General features: G+C 34.6%; 1 protein-coding gene across 1 annotated transcript in view; it reads left to right on the forward strand.

Annotated features, from left to right (window-relative positions):
* Window positions 1-4,041: 4,041 nt before the first annotated feature.
* Window positions 4,042-15,600, forward strand: part of LOC128866256 (dystrophin, isoforms A/C/F/G/H-like) — a 245,990-nt gene continuing 234,431 nt past the window's right edge. The window contains exon 1 of the mRNA XM_054106881.1: window positions 4,042-4,192. Within this exon, the coding sequence (XP_053962856.1) occupies window positions 4,087-4,192 (106 nt within the window). The 5' untranslated portion in view covers window positions 4,042-4,086. The remainder of the gene's footprint in view (window positions 4,193-15,600) is intronic.

Raw genomic sequence — 15,600 nt, forward strand, 5'->3', positions numbered from 1 at the left:
ACGTGTCAAGCAAACACCTGAATACCCTCACTGAGCTCATGCAACGCTCAATCAATATTCTGTCAAAATGGTGCACTGAATGCGGACTAAATGCGAATCCAGCGAAGACAGATCTTGTTCTCTAGAATAGGAAACAACAATCTCCTCCACTGCAAACAATAACTTTAAAAGGGGAATCATTACTTCTATCAGATTCAGCTAAATATCTAGGAGTTATTAGAGATAGGAAGTTAAGTTGGAAATTGAACATTGAAAACAGATGTAAAAAAGTTTCCATAGCTCTTTATAATTGTAAGAAAGCCTGCATCCTGATAACAGGATGCCTAAGTACAACACCTACTAAGGCTCTAAATACGTTGCTTCACTTGTTCCCTATCGATCTGGCTGGCAAAGCGATTACAGCGAAAGCAGCGACACGCATGAATGCCATATCGAAATGGAAAAAGTATCTTGGCCATTCGGCCATACTGAACAGGAACACTGTTATCTCTTCCGACATAGACTATCATGTAAGTCTTCCATCACCACCCATGCTATTCTCCTGTTCACTCCCAACTAGGGAAGAATGGAAGACAAATCTTACCGAAATCGATTGCCCTCTGATTATATATACAGATGGTTCAAAACAAGACGGTAAAGTGCGATTTGGGATCTTTTCCAATTTTCCTCACTTCAATCTATCATTTAGATTACCCGACTACTGTAGTGTATTCCAAGCGGAAGTATGCGCTATCTGGTATGCTGCGAAAACTATCTTAGAAAAGAGAATATCACTAGAGGATATCCGCTTTTTCACTGACAGTCAAGCGGCCGTTCGAGTACTCAGCTCCTCTTATACCCACTCAGATGTGGTTCGATCCTGTCTCTTATCTCTTAACGAGATAAGTGTTCAGAATTCTGTCCAAGTTATCTGGATACTGGGTCACAGTGGATTCGAAGGTAACTGCAAAGCTGATGAGCTCACGAGAGCTGGAGCTGCGCAAACAAATGTTAGTAACTTAACCCACAATCCACATTCCGCTCTCAACATGTAAAATTATCGTTGATCGAGAATTTCACAGCATTGTTGATCGGAGGTGGCGAGTGGAAACTACTTGCGTTACGATCAGACAAATCTGGCCATCCTACAATCTGAAACAGACAAAAACCCTTATAAGTCTATCGAAACACGAACTAAGGCATATAATATCTCTTATCACCGGCCACTGCATTTTGGGCACTCACGCACGTCGTCTCGGGGCTCCTCAAAACGACCTGTGCAGATACTGTGAGGACGAAGATGAGGAAGTATCGAGCAGGCATTTGCTGTGCAGTTGTCCCGGCCTAGCCAGAAGTCGACTCGCTCTTCTAGGCTCTCCAACAATTGACAATCTTTCAGTACTCTCGGACCTGAAAATCGAATCTCTCATCAAATTCTCGAAACGAATTAATATTTTGGACCAAAATCTATATTATAATAAAAATCTCGGTTAGGTGGGGAAATCATATAATATCATGAGCTCTAGGGCAACACAACGGACCCAACTTGCGGTCTATGTGGCACTCCGATGCGGGGTCGCCCTCACACCAACCAACCAACCAACCAATTAGATAGAAAAATTTAAAAAAGAATTACAAACAATCAAAATAAATTATTTAAATATAGTAAGACAAAATAAATAAAACTAAAAAAAATATAAAAAAATTTAGAAAATAAGATAAAATTAAATTAAAAGTGAAATGATATGAAATTTTTTTCGAGTTATCAAAATTCAAAAAATAATCTGGAAAACTTAATTTAAATACAGAAAGATGAAATATATAATGATAAAGAAATTATAAAAATAGCTAAAACGTCAGACTAAATAAAATTAAAAGCAAAATGAAATTAGTTTTTTGTAATTATATACAAAAATTAAAACAATAAATTAAATTTAAATATGGTAATATGGAATAAATGTAATTTAAAATAAAAAAAGTTATAAAAAAAATTTTGCAAATTTAGCACAAAATAAATAAATAAAATATAAGATAAAACAAATTTAAATATAAAATAAATTAATTTTTTTTTAAATTAAATAAAAATATTAAAAGATTAAATGAAAATTTAATATTATAGAATGAAATAAAAAAACTCAAAAAAATAATTAAAAAATGAGAAAAAAAATAAACTAAATTAAACAAAATAAATGAGTCAGAAAAAACTAAATTTAAATATAATAAAATAAAATTAAATTAAAATAAAATAAGGTAAATAAAAAAAAGTAAAATGAAATAAAATTAATTAAAAGAAAAAAATAAAATTAAGTTAAGCCAAGTTAAATAAACGGGACAACTAACATAAATTTAAAGGTTCACCAAATATTCATTGAACATCGTCAAATATTTAATTTTACTTACAATCTAGAAAATATAACAAGTTTGCATTTCAAGGTATCTAACTGTTGCTTACAGAGTACTTATAAAGAGTACCCAGTTCGAATTATATTAGATGCGAACATTTTTGCTCAGTATTGTTCAACAATAAATATATGCTTCTCCTCCAATTTGTGGGGTTTTATGCCGCCTCCGAATGACAGATGACTTTTTATGAGAAGCTTTTTCGTGGCAGAAGTTCACTTAGAGATTTGCCGAGGGCGACCACTATCAGAAAAAACCTTTTCTCACAGCGGGTTTCGTACCCAGGCACAATCGAAAGATAGTCACGCACCAATCCCTTCAGCTACGACGGTCGCAACAATAAAGATGTTGACTTGAATTTGTTCATAGAGCATATGTAGCCTTTCTTGTTGATTTTAGGAGTGTATTTGTGTTTAAATACAAAATTGTATTACCCCTATTCAAATACCCTATATAAATTATCCAGTTTTCTTCCCATCACTTAATGATCCTCCAAGACTCTCAGCTAAGGCTTTAATCTGCTTCTCATTACCAAGTGGCTCATCGAGTGCTATTGTGCATTTATAGCGCAATCATTAAGTCTAAATTTTACTTGTGTCGATAAAAGGCAAATGCTAAATGCAAAAATGTGTTTTATTAAATTTCATATAAAATAAACGTCGATTAACTAGCCTACAATAAGAATGGAAATGAAGCGCCGCATTGCGCTACATCGTGAAGAGGCAGTAAGTACGCCTAAAAATAAACCAAAGCAAATGAAATTGAAAGGCAGTAAAGCGAAGCACTTAACAAAAGTATACTTCGAGCGGACTAAATGAATTTTTAATAATAAATTAAAAAAAAAAATTATGTGAAAAGCAATTTAAGTTATTTACATTTAATACCGTTATTTTAGTCTGCAAACTTTGCTGCTTAAGTGGCAAGCAACAAGCTGTGTCGCACAAAAGTATGCCTCATTAATTGCGCACAGAGCATGAAGTGTTGTTGCTTGCTAATCGAAATGTCTAATAACCTGAAACCATGGATTTAGGACATCAATAAGAAAAGTAGAATAACAAGCAAGTGATTTGGAATGAGAAAATGGGAAAATGTGGAAATGTGAAAATATGATATGTGCGCATAAAAACTCAGCAGGAGTTGCTACTTACACAGTAATTGGAGGATAAAGACAAGTAAGCTTGTATTTTAGTTGGAGCTAAAAACCGTTGCACTGAGCAGTATGGAAATATGCTGAGTGCTTAATTTTATTTCAATTAAGTGCCTTGTCATAATTCGCAAAGAGTAACCGTGAAAATGTTTGGTGTGTTTGCTATAGCGCCTGAAAGCTTGCCAAGCGCAGTGTAAGCGTGCAGTGAAAATGTTCAAAATAATTTTTGTGTTTATTGGAAGGCCTTTTTTAAGAAAAGTGATATTGTATAAATAAAAACGGGTCGCTGTTGTCGAATGCATAAAATATCCGCCTAAAATTGTACTATCCCAGTACCGTGAATATTTATAGAAAATAAATTAAGTAAGAGTCAGTGCTTGTTCCAATTACATTTTGGTCGAATTTTAGGCGATACATTTAATATTTTATACTCAAAATTGTTTTTAAATAAATACGCACATAGCTTCTGGTTCGTTAGAAAATATCAAATACATAAGTGGCCTATATTAAAAAAACCTCGAGTTCCAATAACAAAACAAAAAAAAAAGCAACAATTAAAAATGGAATGGCATGAGGCTTGCGACTATGAAATCATTTGTGAACAGTCATACGAGGCCCAACCTATTCAATTACAGGGATATGATGAATTTCGCATCAGATTTATGGGTGAGTATTAAAATATGAAAACAGAAAAAAATTTTATACTAATTGCAATGTGGATTAAGGTAGTGTAAGATAAGCTGCTAATTAGTATAAGTATGCGAATATATGGGCATACGCGTGTTTCACACACTGATGGGGACATGGGAATTTAATTAAGGGCTAGGCGATATGGATATACATACACATGCATATAGTGCCGCTCAACTGAATAGGTTTGAAAATTATTTCTTCTATTTTTTCTTCTCTCTTTGTTCCTATGTTCCCTTCTTTCTTTTTTGTTTTGAACATTCATTTGTTTACTCATAGCATGACGAAAAAATGTAACGGGTTCTATGCAACGGTAAATCAGAATTTTTGTTTCATCGTGAAATTCGCTAAATGTGTGGTTTATTTTTGGCTCATCTGATTAGGTTTGACAACTATGATTTCATTGATTGACAGCGTGATTGAAAACTTATAATTTCCTTGGTCTACTTAAATTTAAAGTAATTGCTACAATTTTTTTTAATATGGGTCGGGGAAAACCTTTAACCGATTTTGAAAAAGGTGAAATTAAAGGATATATTGAATCTGCCCTAAAACATAATGAAATAGCAAAGATGATTGGTCGAAGCCAAAACGTGGTAAGCAATTTTCCTCGTAATGAAGCCGATTACGGGAAAATATGAAAGGAGGAAAAAAATATGCTACAACGGCATCAGAGAGGTGACTAATCCTTCGAACTGCTTCGAATTCCCACCTAGCTGCCAGTAAAATCAGGGATGAATGCGGTGTAAATGCTAGTTTGGCAACGGTAAAACGAGTTATTTCGAGTGCTAAACACTTAAAGAGATTAAAAATAAAACGAAACCTCCTCTCAATGATGCACGGAAGGAAGCGTGACTTCGATTTGCGCGGGATCACATGACATGGAACAAGGAGTGGAAGGCTGTGGTCTTCTGCGACAAAAAAAAGTTCAATCTCGACGGATCGGATGGCTACAACTATTATTTTCACGATATGCGAAAAGAGGAATGCTTTTTGAATCGTCATCACTCCTGTACAGGAGCCGAGGTTGGTTCGGGGAGCCATATCGTTTTATGGAACTTGCGAGCTGCAGTTTGTTTCATCAAAGATGAATGCAAATGTCTACAAGACTGTGCTTCAAAAGGCTTTTCTCCAGTTTTCCGAAATTTTTGGACCTATTCAATGGACGTGCCAACAAGACAACGCCCCCATCCATACAGCCCGGGTTACAAAACAGTGGATTAAGGACCAGAATGTCAACTTACTCGAGTTACCGCCATACTCCCCAGACATAAATATTATCGAGAACATTTGGGGACTTTTATGCAGGTGGATTTATGAAGAAGGAAGACAATTGCAAGACTCGGCGACCCTGGTTGAAGCGATTAAAAAAGCCTGGTCAACTATTTCACTGAGTGAAATTCAAAAATATTACGATTCCTTATCAACTCGAATGTTTGAAATAATTAAGAATAAAGGTGGTCATACCAAATTTTAAATAATGCAGAAATAGTGTATTTTATTATTTAGGTTAACAAGTGCCATGAAATATTCCTGTGAATAATTTTTTTTTATAGTTTTGTTGGTCAAACATATTCACTTGAGCCAAAAATAATGTAGATTCTCAGCTATGCTTTTGAAAATATAATAAAAAATATATAAAAACCAAACTAAAAAAAAAAACGTTTGTATTTTATAAATAATTGATTGTTTTACTTAACAAAATTTATTTGGTTTACAACCGAGTGCTCGTTATGAAGATATTATGTTCTAAGTCTAAAAAAGAAGTCAAACCTATTCAGTTGAGCGGCACTGTATGTGTATGTATATACATTCGGCATAACTAGCTCTATCAGCAATAATTTTTTATTTATTAGTGCTACTATGCCTCTTGTACTCTTTCCAAAAGAAACCACCTCTCGGTTCTAAGCATAGACTTCGAGAAGGTCTTCGACCGTGTCGGAGGCCATATTGTCCTACGACAGTTGGAAAAATGGAACCTTAGCGGTAAAATACTTAAAATTATACAGACCTTTCTCACTAATCGCAGATTCGTGTCCAAAGTAAATAATACCTTTTCAGACTTTTTTGTTCTGCACAACGGTATCCCCCAGGGCTCTCCACTCTCCGTTGTTTTATTTATAACTGCTTTCAATGAAATTAGCCAAATTATCAATGAATATAAAAATGTTTCTTACATATTCTATGCTGACGATTTACTATTGTGTTCTCAAATTAATGACCTAAACATCGTCAAACAAGATTTCATTAATATACTATCTGACTTAAACACTTGGCCCGAATCATCGGGTCCCAACGTATCTATTAATAAGTGCAAAAACTTAATAGTATCAAATATTTGTCGTCTAAGCACTGCTTAATTAACTCTTCAACGCTAATAAATGTAACCAGGGTACTCATATTATCGAAGATAGACTACGACCTTCCCATTTATGGTAACTGTGCGAAAAGCAACATAAAACTTATTTACTCAACTTACCACACGGCTGTAAGCAGAAGCATCCGTGCTATGCCTAAATCCCCAACAAAATTTATACTGACGGAAGCCGGCCTCCCCACAATTGAAGAGAGATTCACGACGAATACGAAGAAACTTATACCTAAGCTATTTCTTTGCTACAACAGCGCTTTATATGAAGCAGGGGCAGGCGAGCTTCAAAGAAGTAAGACCCCACGTCGCAAATCGACAATTGCACTGTGCATCGATTACGCCAGAGAGATTGGTATAACTTCCGCTTCACATCGCCAAAATGTACTGTTTCCCCCATGGTTGATGAAAGAGCCTAATTTTATATTAAACCTAGCGAAATATGGTAAAAATCAAACCAATGCACTATGGGGTTTATTTTAATTTTTTTGGCATAAATTACAAATTTAAAGATAATGACTTAAATTTTTGCCGGTGAATCACGTAGATTAAAGTAGAATTTCGGTTTTTGTTTATTTTTTCATTCGATTACGCCTACACCTCCGCCCTGAACATGATCTTTAAAATAATGTGACAATTTATAGTAAATTTGTGTTTCCATATATTTCATTTATTTCGCGAATTTGTGCATTCTTAAACAATAAGTATTTATTTAAAATTAATTAAATTATTTCTTTGTTTTTATATTAAATTTGTCTGGGTGGATAATTCCCTTCCAAAATGGCTTAGGTACATTTTTAAACTGCATATACCTATGTTTTCTAAGAAGAAAGAAAAATATTACGTAACTTACAAACAGCTTATTGGGACTACTTACTACCAATATGAACTTAGTTTTCTTCTATTTTAATATATTCTTCGTCAGAAGTAATCACATCAAGTTCAATATCTTCGTCATATTCTTCATCTTCCTCCTGATAATCTTTGTCATTATTTGTTAAAATATTTAAAGATGGCGATTGAAGCAGCGCCAAAACTTCTTTTGGTATGTCTTTCTTTTTATTTTTGTTTTGTTGTTCTTTTAAAAAGATAGTGGACAAAAATGGGTCCGAAGTATCTAAGGCTCTGTTAAAAACATCTGTCATATTATCCAGCCGACTGCATTTTCTTGCATGCCTCCTTCTATCGCTCTTATAAAACTTATTTCGGGATTCGGATGCATGTTCCCCAAGACAGCCAACAGAAACCAAGGAGTTTTTTATTATTTGATGACCATGTACTAGTACCTTGTGGACAGTAGGAGACATAGGATACCAAGGATAATTATAATGGTACAGTTCAAAAACCTTTCCACAAAAGGTTTCAAACTTGCTTGAGCTAATTTCATGCTCACAGGAAATGCTCACTAAAATTATATAGAAGTTTTTCAGTAATTGTTCTTCAACATTTAAAATTGAGGCTAATAAGGCTACGTCAGAAAATGCCCTCCTTGCTGTGTTGCCGTCATTGGAGTTTCCGCTGCCGTTTGGAATAGGCTTGTCTACATTGAGGCCCATTTCCTTTAAAAGTGTCCTTTGTATTAATTGCTTTCGAGCTTGTAATTGAGGTTTATCGCAATCTTTAACGTGCTACTTTTTCATCTCGACAAAGGGCTAATTCCATATTGAAGGGCATTTGTTTTGGCCTTGAAAACTTCTGAATAAATATCTTTAATATTAAGTAATTGTGTTGGTTTTGCTCCGCAGATGGGGCAAGACTGGCATGAGTTGCATTCCGACATTATATTTAAAACTTTCCCATCAATTAGGGTCATTTGTCCTAAATATTCCGCAAATACCTTTTTACCATTATACCCGTACATATATGATTTCAGATTTCGAATCTACCTTAGATTCATTCAGACTTTCACCAATTTTTTTTAATATATGCTGCTTAACTGCGGCCTCTGCCCGATTATTTTTGATATATGTAAATATCTAGCAGCTCTACATTTCCGAACGTATATCCCTCTGTAAAAGGCGATTTTATCAAAAAGGGGCAAATTTGTGCAAAAAAAGGTAGTTACATATTATTGTGGACGTTTTAGTAAGTAACTCTACATTTAAAACTCTGTGCACTTCCGTGCGCCTTGGAAGTTCTATTATACGAAACGCACCTATACTTGTTAAGACTAATTTAAATAATACATATGAATAAAACACGATATACAAAATCTAAACCACACATAATTGAAAAAATGTGACTAAACTATAATCTTATATACCTGGACTATGACCTTCCATCATTTAAATTTGGATTCTTTGTTTTATTTGGATAACTCGAGCAATCAAACTTTTTTCAATGTATTCCACCAAACTGTGCACAAAGCGAACACGATAATCAGCTGACTTTGAAGGCGTACCGTTCAATCAGTGTGACCGTAAAAAATTTTAACGACTAATTTCTCAACTAATTAGGGTATGGTAAAAACAAAAATAAAGCTTATTTTAAAATACAGGATACTTTATTTTTTTAATATATGCCAAAAAAAACGCCAAAAACCCCATAGTGCAATGCTACTGTTTACCAACGCCTTTTTACAGAAGTCACAACTCCTCTACTTCTCGAATGGAGCTTAATTTTCACTGATGGCTCAAAAACTGATACTCGTTTGCAGTTATCAACTCGAAAGGAGAAACAATCACGGCCGGCATCCTCCCTAGCTATGACTCCGTTTATACAGCCGTAGCTGCAGCGATCCTTCATGGTATTACCTTCGCTGAAAACTCTATTGAAAGCAGTAATTTGCACGCATAGCAAATCAGTCATTTACTCGATAATGAACACAATGAACAAGACGCATATCATCTCCTGTGTCCGGAGCATATTATTAAAAAATAGCGACCGCATAAAACTTATGTGGATTCCAGGCCATGCAGGCATAAGAGGGAACAACCTAGCGGACGAACGAGCTAAACTCGCTGGGAAAGAACCACTAATAACCTTCGACTATATTTCGAAAAAAGACGTATACAAATTTATATATCAGAGGCACTATAATACACAAATGGTCAATTGGGGATCCTCTTCCCATCATTATATCGCAAATAATCCAAACAGGATAAAACTAAACTACCCACTAAATTGCCGTTGCAACGATATCAAATCATTTGTCCGCCTTCGTCTAGGGCATGTGTAAGAATAATTGTATTATTATTCCACGTCTGTAAATAAATAAATAAATAAATAAGTAATGAGTACTACACAAACAATTCTCGTACTTATATGTATATATATATATACAGTACTCCCGCGTTAATTTGAATACTTGGTGATTCGGAAGGACTTGCAATCGGGACACCTGATTGCGCTGTATTTTAGGTAATGTAATTTAGATACATCACTTTTTATTGATCTCTAAAATTTGCCTTTAAGTCGTATATGCCCTTTTCTATCGAAATAAAAGTATTTGGCGTCTCAATAACAATAACAAATTCAATAACTACGTGTTGGAGTTCTAGACATTTTATACGGTGTTACCCAGAAAGATGTCCTAGATAATTAAGGGCATTATTAAATAGGTAATTTCTGATTACCTTGGTTATACGAGATGATGTTCAAAACTTAACCGCTTTCGAGATATTCGATTTAAATGCTAAGTAAAAAAACAAATATATTTTAGCATTTGGTAAATATATTTTTTTACTTTCACATCCATTTTTTTTAAATCTGATTTTTTTTTGTTTGTAGTTAAAGGGTATGATAACTAATAAAAACTATCAATAAAATCTGAAGCAAGCCGAAAAGGATTACCTACTTCCCATCATTAAACAAAAACAAGTTTGTATGGAAACTATTCTGAAAACTACGGCACAAACTGTTGACACGGAGCCATGTTTGTAATGCGCTGTTTCTTGATTGACAGTAGAGTGCCACCGTAAAATTATATTATAAATTCTGACAGCACATCAGAAAAGCTATGTTATTGGAAATCCCTACGCACCGTAAAAAACTCTAAAGAGATATTTAAGTATTGTGACTGCAAAAAGTAATAATTTATGACATTGCAAAAGCTTTTCTCGATACTGACTATACAATTCATGTGTTTTGTTAATAGGCATACCAAGACAATTACAGACTTGGCTCCGCAGAAACCTTCTTCGCCAGAAAGACGCCAGGTTGTGGGTAGTTTCAAGCTCGGGCTGATATCCCCATAATTTTTACCAAAGCAAAACTTCATAATACTTAGTATGCTCTGGAGATTTCCGTTAAAGAAATGATGATCACAATAACATGCTGAAAACTTGCCTTGTGCATCCAAGCAATTCAGCTCTCAGATGAGACATTGAAAAAGTGCAAATAATGACTATATGTAACTATAGGGTGGGCCATGTAAAATTTGCTTTTTGAATCGGCTATAAAAAAAACACTAATCAATATTTTCTTAAACTTATTTTGACGTGAAAACGTCTTATATTTCGATTTCACAGGCTGCACGCACGAAAAAATGTGTCGTTACCTTGCTCATTAGTGTTACCTTGCTCATTGCCGTTACCTTGCTCATATGTCGTTACCTTGCTCATTGCCGTTACCTTGCTCATATGTCGTTACCTTGCTCATTGCCGTTACCTTGAATGAACTGCAAGCGAAAGCGCGGAACGAACGACAAAGCAAACAAAGCAAACGAACGGCAACGTTCCACATCTTGCTCTCTCCTACTTAAGTGAGCGTATATATGTATGTATATGCGCATATGTACATATATAAATTCACGTATTTGCATTTGCATATGCCTTCTTATTGATTATTATTAATTTGATTTACTTGAAGAATTTAAAATAAAACCAAGTTTGTTAATAATACCTGTTGTTTTAATGTTATTATTATTTCTTGACGTGATAACGTCTTATAATTCTATGTAGCCAGCTGCACGCACCAAAAAATGCATCGTTATCTTGCTCATGCGTCGTTACCTTGCTTGAACAGCATGTTATGTTATGTTATGATATGTTATGTTATGTTATGTTATGTTATGTTATGTTATGTTATGTTATGTTATGTTATGTTATGTTATGTTATGTTATGTTATGTTATGTTATGTTATGTTATGTTATGTTATGTTATGTCATGTTATGTTATGTTATGTTATGTTATGTTATGTTATGTTATGTTATGCTATGTTATGTTATGTTATGTTATGTTATGTTATGTGATGTTATGTTATGTTATGTTATGTTAAAGTATATTATGTTATGTTAATGTTAACTCATTCTCTATATCCATACAAAATATCTATCAAACAAATAAAATTAAAATTTTCTTTTGAAAAATGCAACCATTCAATTAGTATTTTCTTATGACGTTATCACGTTAAACTATCGTCAGTAAACCGACTTTACAGACAACCTCTTTTTTTTTTATTTTGAAGATTGAACATTGTCATTTATGAATGAAAAATAATATCGTTCAAATGACTGCCACGACTGGCTTTACAGTAGGCCATTCGATCAACCCAATTTTTAAGCACATTTTCGATTGTTTGGGCTCCAATTTCATGAATGGCAACTTCGATTTCGTGTTTTAAAGCATCAATCGTCTCTGGATGGTTCGCATAGCATTTGTCCTTAACGGCTCCCCACAAAGAATAGTTCAACTGGCTTAAATTACAGCTCCGAAGCGGCCAATTGATATCGGAATTTCGGCTGATTATTCGGTTTTCAAAAACGGTAGCCAAAAGTTCGAGTGTAACTTTGGCAGTGTGACAAGTTGCACCGTCCTGTTGAAACCAAATGTCGTCCATGTCATCCTCTTCAATTTTTGAAAACAAAAACTCGTTGAGCATGTCACGGTAACGCTCGCCATTTACTGTAACCGCGGCTCCTCGCTCATTTTCGAAAAAAAAAATGGCCCGATGATGCCACCAGACCAAAAACCGTACCAAACAGTGACTCGTTGTGGATGCATTTGCTTCTCTATAGTAGCGTGTGGATTTCCTGAGCCCCAAATCCGACAATTTTGTTTATTGACGTAGCCACCGATGGTGGTTCAAAAAACAAACGCTATATGGCCCACCCTGTATGTACCAAACTGCGGGCAAATAAATTTATTTTTAAACTCCACATTCCGGTATCACTTCAACGACTCTGCTCAATCTAGCAAACTTGGTGTACTTATTGCGTTGAATAACAAACATGATTTGGAAAATTTTTCCCTTTTAACTAAAATTTGTCTATCCGTCCATCTGGATGTCTGCGAAACGGTTAACTCGAGTAAAGACAGGAAGAAAGGTGATATTTCAAATGAACAAAGTCGATCAACAACAACAACAATCTTCCTATTCATTCCTTCAGTATTCATGTGAATAACGCTTTCGAGAGCCTCATGAAAATTATGCGGCATTCTTTCATCGAGTATTGACCAAAGTCAACGAGATGTCCAGGTCAGGACACTTGGTAATAGAGGCTATTCTAGCCTTTCTAGCCAAAGAAGTTGTTCGCTTAGATTTGTTTTTCTACATCAGTCTACATCATTACATCAACACACATTACCACACATCGGTTGAACTTGCGCTCTCGATAGTATTGTAGACGCCTTCAAAGTAATTTAACGAACTTCGAGCTAGTCCTTGCTTAACCCTAGAACCCTACCCATATTTTACATTGACTTTTTCTACCCAGGGTGCCTGAGCACCCATAACTTTTATAGATTATATTTTCCAGTGTGTTTATTGATTAAATTTGTATTGAATTATAAAAAAAGATGACAAAACAAGCTTTAGAGACATTTGCTACAAATTTTTATTTGATGCTCTCCACATATACATATGTACATAGGTATTTTGCACTTTCTCTTGGTTTTTCTGTCTTTCTTGTAAGGACAGAATCTACATCGCCCTTGCTTTATGGTGCCATCAGATGGTGCATCAGGTTCACTGAACGTTTTCAGTATGCCATTTATCATTTCGCGAATATTGGTACACAAAGTGCGCCAATTTTTGCGCTCTTCCAAAAAAGGTGTTATGAGTTGGAGAGACAAAGTTCTTAAAAAAGTACGTCTATTCGGTACATTTTCTTTATTTGTTACGTTACTTAGGCTCAGTAGTATCATCGAGTTTATACCAACGCTGTTTAGTAATCCAAAGAAAACGCACAATGGCCATCGACGGGTTTTTCGTGACACTGAATAAGTGTGACTTAGTTGATCAAAAGTATCAACTCCTCCTTTTGTCTTGTTGTAAAGGTCAACCATTTCAGGCAAAATAACAGATTTATCTTTATCAGGTTTAATGTGCATCGTTGATAACAAGGTGATTATCCATTTTTGGCTGCCTTTAGGTGGACAGTAAGCTAATACAGTTAGAAGTCCGCTATATGCAAATTTAGCAGAATTTCTTTGAAAAGATGGTTTATCTTTCATTTGTGAAGGAATTTCTCTTTTAATTTGTTTTCAATTAATGGGTACAATGTCATGTTCTTTTCCAATAAAGTAGTAGCGAAAGGTATTGACGTGAACCAATTATCACATGCCAGGTTCCTGTTAGATCCGTGTATGGGAGATGTCAGAGACTGAAGATAATAATCAGCAACTGATTGTGTTTTCGGTGTACTTTCTTTACCTAAGTAAGTACACTCGAGAAGTCGCTCAATCATATCACCACACCACTGTCTTCTGGAACCCGCCATTTCCCTTTACTGCTTACAACACTGAATCTACAAAATAAATGTACTTAGTAACACAAAAACAATAAAATCACTTACAGCTTAGAAATTCAAAAACCCTTTATTTGCAGTTTTTAAATGGAAATTCACTTTGTTCGCAGTTTAAAAGCAGCACCAGTACTAAAACAAAAATTTAACTTATTTTTCTACCCATGGGTGCTGCAGCACCCAGTGCTAATTGTTTAAACCACTTACCGGCAGAAAAATTATTTTAAAACTGATGAAATGTCAAGGACGGGTGATATTATGAAAATAGGCAAAACAAAAAAAATGTGCACCGCCCAATAAAAATATGACACCACTTTGATTAAACAGCAGGTTGCCTGAGCAAGGTCCTTGATCGCCAGCAAATGGTAAGAAAAAGAAACGAGATTTGGAGATTCTAATTTTGTCAGCATGCCGATTTCACTGAGCACGGCTTGAAAAATAGATTATGTGTATAAGAATCCTCCGGGCATGGTAGAATCCCCTCAGCACTTAGCACAATATCCCATTCGCTTCTGTCGGAGAAGAGAAATTTGAAGTTTTGGCATTACCTAAAATTCTACAGTTTACCGACATTGTATTTTATATAAATATGTATACATGTAAGTATGACTGTGCACATATTTTTTATGTAATTAATCAAACATTTATACGCTTACGAGTTTTTAGCTTCAGCTTCAGCTCCTCACATTTTTACGCCCATTTCATATGATAATGAGAACATGTGTAGAATTGCCTGTTTTATTTCTTATTATCTTGCATTTATTAATTTGCTTGCGGTATCTCTACATGCGTGTAAATAAATACCATATACTTTGGGAACGTACATATGTATATGTGTGCGTGCATCGGTATGCATGTAAATATGTTTACTTATTTGTGAAAGTAAGCTGACAAGATAAAAAAATGAGTTTGGTCTGAATTATGTGCCATTCTGTTTTTTTCCCCCCTCTGAAAATGTGTGATTTTTTTGCAATTCCGTTCAAAAAATTTCGTATAATAAAAAAATCACCAAAAATTGGTTTGAAATGATAAAATATCATTTTTTTTGTTATGGCTAATTTCAAAGAAAAACTGGCGTTGTAGTTCTTATCTTCATATTGCGCAAATATGTGTCTAGATAAATGTTTGTCAGGCTTAAATATGCCTTGGGAACATCCAGCGCTAATTATTGCTCGATTACATACACAACAAATTTCAAGTGCTTTATTTTATAATGCAGAAAAATATGTGGATGCAAGATAAAAGATTACTAATGACGGATATGCCTCCTAGTATAGTAATGTGTAAATTTCCAGTGGCTGCAAAATACTGTTGATTTTTAGGATGGCTTT

Source organism: Anastrepha ludens, chromosome 2 (genome assembly GCF_028408465.1).
Source record: "Anastrepha ludens isolate Willacy chromosome 2, idAnaLude1.1, whole genome shotgun sequence".
NCBI lineage: Eukaryota > Metazoa > Arthropoda > Insecta > Diptera > Tephritidae > Anastrepha > Anastrepha ludens.